Here is an 11,098-nt window from a genome sequence, read left to right on the forward strand (position 1 = left end):
GGGAGTAAAAATGACTTCAGGATTGCTCTCCTGTACTGTTTCAGACACTATACAGCGGTACCTCGGGTTACATACGCTTCAGGTTACAAACTCCGCTAACCCAGAAATAGTGATTCAGGTTAAGAACTTTGCTTCAGGATAAGAACAGAAATCAGGCTCCAGTGGCACGGCGGCAGTAGAAGGCCCGATTAGCTAAAGTGGTGCTTCAGGTTAAGAACAGTTTCAGGTTAAGAACGGACCTCCGGAACGAATTAAGTACTTAACCCGAGGTACCACTGTACTTATGCATGTGTTTTTGCCTTGTACATTTATGAACATTTATTCGGTATATATATACATATAAGACCTTAGAATTCCTCTAACAACCCTATTCAAATGCCCATGGTGATTCTATTATAACAGATCTCCTTTTTTAAAAACGCACACGCATATTATTATTATTACATGCGCAACCAGCAAATGTGACAAAAACAACAACACGGGCTGAGTTTCCGGAGCCCAGGGAAAGGTGGGCGGTCCCTTTGCTACTGATTTCCTTCCCGTCACCCACCCTCTCGGCACCCCGCCTCCTCCGAGAGCCTTTCGCTGCTCCCTCCTCCGACCAGCAGGAGAAAGTGCCCGGATCAGTCCTAATACGGGCAACTCGGGCAGGCGCGTCAGCTGGGCGTGTCACGCGAGCTTGTGCGCTCTTGGAGGTGGCCGGCTCAGCGACCCCCGGGATCCACGTGGAGCACCTCAGGAGGACCTGCCTCACCCAGCAACAGCAGCAGCAGCAAAAGTTGGGACACCCCGCTCCGCAAACATGCAGGTGAGCTACTTTGAGCTGGATCCTCCCTTCTGGAGGCGAAGGGAACGCACGCAGGCGCGCACCTGCCGGGAGACCCCTTTGCGTAATGGGATCGCTTTATCTGGAGAAGGGGAAACGGGGCTGGGGACGCGAGTGGGACATAACACGGATCCCTGCCCACGGTAGCTGAAACCCGGAAGATCAGCTCGCTTTCTGCTTCCCGTGTGTTGGGTTGCAAAGATGACACGCGGTGGTTCTTCCTGTCGGGGAAGGAAAGGCCTCCGTGTGTCCCTTCCACCCGTCGGCTTTCTTCTTTTCGCGAGCATGCGCTCCAGGTTGCGTTGCATTTGCTAGTTGCAGGAGAAGAAACGAAGGCGATCAAGGGGGGCGGGTGTTCTTTCAAACACAGGAGGTGGGGAAGCTGGAATTGTTTCTGAGTTCTTAAAAAAGTCATTCTTCCTGCACTTAGCACTGAAGAAATGAACTGTCATTAAAGTTGGCAGGCTGCTACTGTGACTGCTAATTGAGCCTGAGTGATGTGTAGCAGCCTTGCTTTCCAGTGGTAGGATAACTCTGACATCACTTACACGTTCTTTGTGAATGGTCACTGTTAATACAATGGTCACAGTTAGTACATTTCATTTCCCTCTGCCTCACTGTTTACAACACACACCAATCCATGTCTATTTATACAAGCAACTCAGGATATTTCTTCATGTGCCTGATGATGTCGATTTTAGTCCACAAACTGCTTATGCCATAATAGGTTTTTTTTAATGGCATCTTGCTCTATGCTCTTTTCCGTTTTTGTTTCAACAGACTAATCCCGCTACCCCCTGGACACTAGTTTAATGTAGTCCTGTGTACGTGTATGAAATCCAAAACTTTACTTGCTTTTTCCAGTATGTATTTGTTTTATTTAAGCAGCTCAGGCCTTTTTTTCTACTGGAAAGTGGAACTGAGATGAATCATAAATGTTTACTCGGAAAAAAGCCCACTGATTTCAGTGATACTTCTTTCCACATATATACGCATTGGATTGAAGCCTGCATACCTATGTAGAATACGTTTTGTATAGTGTATGTTGGAATCCTAAAAGAAAAAAAGCCACAGTGACCAGCATGGCTCCAGATGTTGTGGACTATAACTCCCTAACCATTGGCCGTGCTGGCTAGGACTGGTGAGAGTTATAGTCCAGAACAACTGGGGGGTTAAGTTTCTTCAGTGCCAAACTTGGGTTTTGATAGTGAAGGTGCTGGAGTGCTTTGGGGGGGGGGTAAAGAATGAAGGGCTGGCACTCACATCTTCATAAAACAATTGTGGGTACCAACACAAGATGGCTGCCATGGGCAGCAAAAAAAGGATGTGACAGTACTCTAAACTGGTTGGTAAATGTACCCCTGACCGCTAGGTCCAGTCCCGGATGACTCTGTGGTTGCGGCGCTCATCTCGCTTTATAGGCCGAGGGAGCCGTCGTACAGCTTCCGGGTCATGTGGCCAGCATGACTAAGCCGCTTCTGGTGAACCAGAGCAGCGCACAGAAACGCCATTTACCTTCCCGCTGGAGCGGTACCTATTTATCTACTTGCACTTTGACATGCTTTTGAACTGCTAGGTTGGCAGGAGCAGGGACTGAGCAACAGGAGCTCACCCCGTTGCGGGGATTCAAACCGCCAACCTTCTGATCAGCAAGCCCTAGGCTCTGTGGTTTAACCCACAGCGCCACCCGCGTCTCAAACTGGTTGGTAGGCCTGGCCAATATCTGGTTTTCAACATTGCGATAGATTACCAGCTAAACATTGTGATATACTGATATATCACAATGTCTGATATACTGATATATCACAATGTCTGAAATAAGGATAATGTCTGAAATAAGGATGGCTGTGTAGAGGCTGGCTTCACATGTTGGCTTTCCCACATTGTGATTTTCTCATAGCTCACGCACGCACGCACGCCCCCCCCCCCCCCCGATTCAAATTATATTGCCAGGTCTAAAACTATGAAACCAATATCACAATACGGACTTCAAACCAGTTTGGGGCAATATATTGATATATTGCTCTGCCCTAATGGTGGGTACCATCACAAAAAAACCCCACTGGTTGTACGTTTCGGCTCTGACAATTCTATGTGCTTTAGGATCCTAATGCGGACACAGAGTGGAATGACATCTTACGTAAAAAAGGCATTCTTCCTCCAAAAGAAAAGCTGAAAGAGCAAGAACAAGCTGAAGAGGAAAGGGAGCAGCAGATAATCCATCAAAAATCTGTTGGTAAGCCCTTCAGTTGATTTAATGTGATGTTTCTGTAATCTACCTTTCCTTGTCACCAGAATGTATCAACCTATACAGAGCACACCAAGGCCTCATGGTGCATTCATTGCATTTTGAGGTATGGATAACCTTCGAGAAAGGAGTTTGGTACTTCCTCGCCTCCTCTGTGACCTTGAAAAATATTGAGATTAGTCCTTACAGAGCATCATACTGAGCTATGAGGACACTCAAAGAGACATATAGAACTTCCAGGGCTTCTGGGAAATCATAAGGCTTGCTTTGGGGGACTCCCAGGTGAAATCCTTACAACCTGGGTGGGCATTAGGGTTTTTATCCCCCAGGGAAGGACAACTGATGAAACAGAATCTGGATCCAGATTTCTTGTTCAGTGATAGACTATGAACCTAGCAGAGGTATAAAATGAATTGTTCTTGCGCTTTTTGTTGCACTTTTGTATCGTTGTAAATCAGTTTAAATTATTGTAAATTATAGCTTTTTTTATTTTTCAGCACAGTCAGCAGTATATTTTTCTGCAGGACCCCCCAATGCTCACTGTGGGATGCAACTTGTGCAAACTGGGATAGAATCTTGAATAGATACTTAAAAATATAGATGGATAAATTTCTCTTGACAACTCTGATGAGGGTGATCTAAAACTGTGGACCTGTGTTGCAGCGCTTCCCCTCACATCAGGGGCACAGAACCTCAGGCCTAGGAGGCAAATGTAAACCTTCATATCTCTCTGCCCAGCCTTTCAGAATCTCCTTCAAGTCCTCTCTCTTCCCAGGCCACAACCCTTGTTGGATCTGATGCACCCCCTCCTCTAGTGCTTTTGTTATGAGTCCTTGAACTGCCTAGATGTATATATGGAGGGGGAATGTAGAAACTGCGTGGCTGGGATGTATTCTACTGCTCACCTACTTTTGTTGATGATTTGATGATTTTATTATTTATACCCCGCCCATCTGGCTGGGTTTCCATATGCCTCTGATCCCACTCTTTTTGCCTCTGGCTCCTACACACCAGTGGCATGCAGCCCTCACAATGCTGTTCTATAAGGAATGCAACCCCCTCATTCTCAGGAAGGTCTTCCCTCCAACCCACTACCTGCTTTACATCATCCTATGCACCTGCAGGTCTTTTTGTGGGAATTAGCGTGATGGCTCCAAAGTGCCTTGGTAAAGAAAATGCTTCTCTTTGGAGAGATTTCTTTGACCTTGTGGGGTGCTCTTTCGATCATTAGAAAATATTTTATTGGACAAGAGCGCATCCCTTGGTTCGGACTAATTGCCTTCCATATTTCACATCATTTAGAAAGTGAACTGATGATTGCTGCCTAATATAAGAGCTTACTCAGCAGGAGCTGCAGCCTTGTAGCAAATGATAACTCCCAGGATGTAAGTTACGGAAGCAGAGTTGCTGAGATAGTGTGGTGCCTGGAATCCTGGATTTTGTGAGGGCCTGGATTTAAGATGGAATTCATTTCTCTTTTGTAACATCTAGCAGATTTGTATCTTGGTTTTATTGTGCAAAATGTTTATCTCGGCAAGCATGAGGTAGATACTCCTTGCCGTATAATACTTTAATTGGTTCTTAATTACCAAGATCTCTCATTTGGAAATTATTTGCATGATGAAAGAGATTCTGTTGTTGTTATTAAATTTATATTGCCCAGAGCAGCAAACACAGTGATAAAGTAATTAAACAACTAAAACATATAAAAACATTTCTAAGACTGTTATCAACCTTGTGTACCCATTCAGAGCTCCAGTCATGGTTGGCTTTTATTCTGTGCCATACTGATGACCTTGCATTTCTTACAAACAGTGAAAACATATGAAGACATGACCCTGGAAGAACTTGAAGAAAATGAAGATGAATTCAGTGAGGAAGATGAACGGGCTATGGAAATGTACAGGTTAGAGCACTCTGTCCAAGACCCACAAATGTGATTGCCAGTTAAGCACTGGTGTGTACATTTTTTGTTCCAGTGAGAGCAGGTAGTTAAGGAGAACCCCAAGCCTGGAGCAGTAGGAGGACTCTCCCTGATGCCATGCTGACTTGAGAAGAATAGGAGAAATGAAAGTGCTCTCCTTGACACTTCATTGAACCTCTAAGACACTTGAAAAGCCATGTGACATTTTGCTGTTTTCTTAGTGTCCGTGGCTCAGCAGAATGGGAGGGAGTCCCCATCTCTCCCTGCAATGGCTCCTCCTCCTCCACAGTTGGAGAAGATGGGCAAAAACAGGTTGGGCTGGCCAGGAAGGCCAGCTAGGATTTATTGACCCCTGCGATAGATAAGAGAATTAATTTTCCTCCAGTTTTAGCCAAATCAGGCTGCCTCTTGATAACCCTCTAAAAAACAGTAGCTGAAAGGGCTATCACAAAAAATAAGAGGACGCAAATTCTTCCTGGAGGATCAAAGGTTAAAAGTTTAGACAGCATATTCGCAGTGGCAGTAGGATTTGTTTAATAACTTCTCATCTCTCTGTATTTAGGGTTATCTTAGAACTCGTGTTATTAGTGTTTACTGTGTTAAATGCAGCTTCTAAAATGAATTCTTTAAAACATTTGATCTTGCAAATTACAGTTCAGTTCTAAAGATCGTTACATACACCTCTAGCAATCAACATCTGCAAAACGAATATTGTGCTTAGAAATGATAAGTGCCCAGTTTTTAGCAACTGCTCAGTACTGCAGGTTTGTCAATACTGTTGTGGTTTATCTTCTCTCACCTGCTTTTTCAATCTGTGAATCAATAGAACAGTGTGATATTGACATTCACCTATGATCCCACTAATTCCACTAATCCTTCCTGTATTTATCAGGAGCTTGGAAACTGGGTTTCATAATTTGCAACTGAGATGTGATCCTTTATAGAAAAAAAAAAGGGATTGGCACTGCAGTCCTATGCTTCATTGGATGCAAGTATCATTCAGTGGGATTTGCTTACAGTCAGTGTTATTAAGACAGCAGCCGGGCAGGTGAATTCCTAAATCTTTTGGCTGCACCAGCATAGATTCGAGCCTGGGCTCTGCAACTAAGCTTGCAATGCTATGTATACTTATCTGATGGGAGGGCTTTCCACAGGGCAGGTGCCACTACTGAGAAGGCCCTCTGCCTGGTTCCCTGTAACCTCACTTCTCTCAATGAGGGAACCGCCGGAAGGTCCTTGGAGCGCGACCCCAGTGTCTGGGCTGAATGATGGGGATGGAGATGCTCCTTCAGGTATATAGGGCCAAAGCCATTTAGGGCTTTCAAGGTCAGCACCAACACTTTGAATTCTGCTCGGAAACATATTGGGAGCCAATGTAGGTCTTTTAGGACTGGGGAGAGTCTTGAGGGCCAGATACAGGTGCCTGGAGGGCTACATGTAGCCCAAGAGTATGAAGTTCCCCACTCCTAGAGTAGACAGTGCTGAGTTAATATGGTACAGCACCACTTCCTGTGCTCTTACATTTACAGCAATGGCTTTCCAAACAGCTGTGGTCTCTGGGTTGCTGGGGATCAGAATTGGTGACAGCGTGGATGTAGTTACAGTGTAATCCTAGGTTAGTGTGTGAAAGAGAGACAGCTGCATGGGAACTGGGAGATTTTTGTTGCATCTCCAGCACAAAACTGCCGGTTGGGTTTTCCACCTCAGCCCCTTTGAAGGTTCATTTTTCACCAGTTGCAACTGTCCTTGTTACTTACATTTTGGCTCATTTCAAAACCAGTCATCAAGCCCTTTTTTGTCTCAACTTCTTGCCTCCTTCCATTTTGATGGAAGCATAGTGGTTGTGGTGAGACATGAGTTGTGAACCTAGGACCTGATCCTAGTTCTGTCTTCCCTAATGCAGGAGCTGTGCAGGAAGCGTTCAGCATTCCTTTATCTTGTGTGGGATAGGGGAGGATAAAAGTAAACCATGGTTTACTGAGATAACAAATGTGAAGTGCCTTAAACACTCAATGTTATATCTCTGGTCTCAAATCCATCTGTATGTTTCCTTTTCTAATTCTTTTCCCATGGTGTAGGCAGCAAAGGCTAGCTGAATTGAAAGCCTTGCAAGCAAAGAATAAATTTGGACATGTTTTAGAGATCTCGGGACAGGATTACATCCAAGAAATTACTAAAGCTGGCAAGGATATATGGGTGATACTACACCTGTACAAGCAAGGGTAAGCAAGCATTTCAAGATGACTGCTGTTTGCACACAGTTTTTTCTGTAGCAGGTTTGGTCTTGTGAAACTGTCCCCAAACTGGTGATCTTGCATTTTGTGTTTTAGCCAACTAAACATGCTTCGGCAGACGAGCCTTCCTTGCTCTTTCAGAACCCTGATGTTGGTATCTGTTGTGCAAATGAAAGGAATTTTTAAAATACAAAGTCACCCAACTACAGTTCAGTGACATCATCAGGAATTGATTTGCTTCATTGTTCTAGCCAGGAAGGAGGGTAGTTGTGTACAGGCAACAATCATTTTGCAAGTGTTCAAAGCACGTGCCCATCACTGAAACCAAGTGGTGGCAGGAAAAGGGAGCATTGCAGGGCAGGGCAATAATGGACTTAAATATTTTCCACTATCACGTGCGATGACCCGGAATGCAACCACCAAGAAAATCGGGGGTGCCTGTATTGGATGGGGAAACATTTTAAAGGTTGTGGGAAATTTCTCTTCTTTGCAATGGTAGGCGTAGATCTGAGAACCAGTGTGGTGTAGTGACTGGAGAACCAAGGAGACCTGAATTGAAATCCCCACTCAGCTAAGAAGATCACTAGGTGACCTTGGGCCAGTAGCTCTCTCTTAACATAACCTACCACTCTGGGTTGTGGTGAGGATAAACTCAGAGAGTGGAAAGCGTGTGTACAACCTTGACTTCCTTGGAGAAACGATGACATAAAAATACAATAATAATGTATGTGTCACAGCAGCCTCCGTTTTAAAAGATGCATTTGCCCCTTTGTGTGAGAGAACACATTTGCAAGGTTAAATATGTTCCTATCAGGTTACCTATTCTAGAAATGGGCATTTTGTTTTGTTTTTTTGCAGAGCATATCTTTTGCAGAGACACATGGAAAACATGGCATTTTATTATTTTATTATCTTGTAATTTCATTCTCCCTATTCTTATGGCTGTTTTAATTAATAAGAAAACAAAGAAAAGGGAAAAAAACATGGCTCTTTAATGGATTTCTTCCCCTTTTCCTTTTTTAAAAAATAAAGTATTCCCCTTTGTGCCTTGATAAATCAACACTTAAACGGACTTGCAAGGAAGTTCCCTGATGTCAAGTTTGTCAAAGCCATTTCGACAACCTGCATACCCAACTATCCAGATAGAAACCTCCCCACAATCTTCGTCTACCTTGAAGGGGACATCAAGGCCCAATTTATTGGACCCCTGGTGTTTGGAGGCATGAACCTGACAAGTGATGGTAAGTAGCTGCCACTTAGACCTTGACAAAGGGCCCAAATGGACACAACCCATGTCACTGTCTCCTTGTGCCCTGTTTGCGTTGATTGGCGGCTGATCCCTTTTATGTGTTTAAAACATCAATAGGTTGCTTTTTGGTACTAAACCGATACTCAAAGCACTTTGCAAAGTACGTAGAAACTCTTAAGAATGCAAAGGCAGCAAAGACGACTCATAAGATAAAGTCATCCTATGTACCCAGCTATAATTGTAACCTGCCCAGGTTCCTTATGGTGCAAGTGGGTAAGAAATCCTATAAAGAAATACAATAAAAACATACCTGATTGAGACACCGCTGAACATTGTCCACTTAATTTGGTTCTGTCTCCACCTCACAGCCAAGCTCTGCAAGCCACAGTCTCTGTGGATTTTTGTCCCTGACTCTGTGGAACAAGTCAACTTGCGTAACAGAATCACATTAATTTCCTCCCCAGCCCCCTTTCCTTTTTGTTCTTTCTGCCTAACATAATTGAGGCTGGCTGGTTAGATTGCCATCACAGTTAACAGTGAGACATCTGATTAACTTGAAGTATTGACTTTCTTCCAACTTCTGGGGTGTAAGCCAATTTGAGCCCATGTAATAAAGACCTGCTGCTAGGTGGGAAGTGTTTCTGGGTTGGGGCAGTAAAGAAAGAAGCAGGAAGTAATGGGGAGCAGTGTGTACGCATTCTTGCTTTTTGTTTCTCAAATCTCCCTTTAAAACAGCAGATGAAACATTAACAGCTGCTTCTGCCTCTCCTGACAACAGTTATAAAGATGACCTTGCTTTTGTCTGTCTGAGAACATGCTGGAGTTTTGAGGCAATTAACCATATTTCCATTTTCTTCAAAGAGCTCGTGTGGAACTTACCATTGTAGTAAAAGCAAATTTGAAAACAGCAGATGGGAAGCGCACGTCCCGAAGAGCAGGAACACAGAGATGCTTTTCTTTGTTTCAGCTTTTAAGTCACTGCCGTGTGTCATTCTTCTCTCTTGCGTTTTAGAATTGGAGTGGAAGATTTCTGAGTCGGGCGCCATCAAGACAGACCTGGAGGAGAACCCCAGGAAGCAGATCCAGGACCAGCTGATGACTTCCATCAGGTGCTCTGTCCCAGCAAGGAGGGAGGAAAGTGACCCAGAAGATGACTAAGGCCTCGTGTGAAGCTCAGTTCTATGCCTGATTACTCTGAAGTTAGTCTGACTGCATTCAGTGGGAATTGACTTCCATGTAAAGAGTGCATGTGATTGCAGCCCCATAAATACCACTGATGGGTTTTTGCTTTTGCTTTTAGATTTTACTAAAAAAGTCGTGGTTATGTGGAGGCTTGCAGAGCAGTAAATTGGAGGAAATTGGAAAGGCTTCCTGATGAATCAGGCACTTGTTGTGGACATTCCCTACAGTGGACATAACTACTAACAGCACAGTCACCCTCTGGGTGTTTTGCTTGTTCTCTTTCCTCTGTTGGGTGACAACTCTCTCCTCTGTACCAGAGTCATTTTAAGCACAGAGAGTGCTTGGTCATGTCTATGCTTTTGACAAAGGCCAACAACTCCGTTATGGTTGGGAAAAGGCTATAATGCAATTCTTGATTCTCAAATAAAAATACATGATTAATTTTTAAAGGGTTGTGTGGAACATTGTGTATATTTTATTGGGCAGATCCAACTGTAGAAGGCTAATATTGCTTCCAAGGTCTCAGAATTAAAGTGAGAATACAGTATTTATATATATACTTAAAATCTTGAAAACTCTTAAATTTCTTTGACGGTCTCATGGAGATGCAGTGTGTTTTATTCTATTCTTGAAATGTAACAGAAGGATATTTTTAAACAGTTAAATTTGTCCTGCACCACATGTTCTCGATTTTGGTAAAACTAGTGCAATTGCATACAGTGGTACTTAATTCATTCTGGAGGTCCATTCTTAACCTGAAACTGTTCTTAACCTGAAGCACCACTTTAGCTATTGGGGCCTCCTGCTGCCGCCACGCCGCCGGAGCACAATTTCTGTTCTCATCCTGAAGCAAAGTTCTTAACCTGAAGCACTATTTCTGGGTTAGCGGAGTCTGTAACCTGAAGCGTATGTAACCCGAGGTACCACTGTATATGTTTTCTCAGAGGCAAGTCCCCCCTCCATGCTCAGTAGAACTTACTCCCAAGTAAACATGTACAGTATATACTGCAGCTTTAGTGGCTGAGCATCTTTCTCCCGCCCCCTTGCCCCCCATGAAAAAGTGCTATTTAGTCTTGTATTGAAAGTAGGTAAATTATGACCGCTATAAATATTTTTTGTTCCCCATTAAAGCTGTAAAAAAAATGCAGTAGAATGCAGTCAATCTTCAGGCTTCTGGATATTTTATTGAGTAAATATAATTGCCAATCCAAACATGCAGAAAGACCATTTGGACTGTGCCATTTTAGACTGGAAGTGAGGAATCAGCATAGAATCACACAGTTTTAGAGATTGCAGAGAACTCTGGAGATCATCTGGTCCAACTTGATTCATATTGCAAAATTGCTTCACATATAAAACAAGAAACTGCTCATAGAAAGATAAAACACCCTCTTTCCTGACATGCTAGCTTTCCATGTGCAGGAAAGGTTTTCTC

At 43.7% G+C, this 11,098-nt stretch overlaps 1 protein-coding gene across 2 annotated transcripts; it reads left to right on the top strand.

The window, feature by feature from the left end:
• The first annotated feature begins 558 nt into the window (after positions 1–558).
• On the top strand, positions 559–10,112 carry PDCL3 (phosducin like 3). Of its 2 annotated transcripts, XM_081857909.1 has the most exons (7): positions 559–808; positions 2,930–3,062; positions 4,890–4,980; positions 7,077–7,220; positions 8,265–8,473; positions 9,494–9,680; positions 9,782–10,112. In XM_081857909.1, exons 1-6 carry the CDS (start codon positions 803–805, stop codon positions 9,637–9,639), a joined length of 729 nt encoding a protein of 242 aa, XP_081714035.1. In that variant the 5' UTR covers positions 559–802; the 3' UTR covers positions 9,640–9,680; positions 9,782–10,112. The 2 variants fall into 2 exon arrangements, with proteins under 2 accessions (XP_081714035.1, XP_081714034.1); XM_081857908.1 differs by having other exon boundaries at positions 9,494–10,112.
• The last annotated feature ends 986 nt before the right edge of the window (positions 10,113–11,098 follow it).

This window comes from Podarcis erhardii, assembly GCF_964252035.2.
Source record: "Podarcis erhardii genome assembly, chromosome: 4".
NCBI lineage: Eukaryota > Metazoa > Chordata > Lepidosauria > Squamata > Lacertidae > Podarcis > Podarcis erhardii.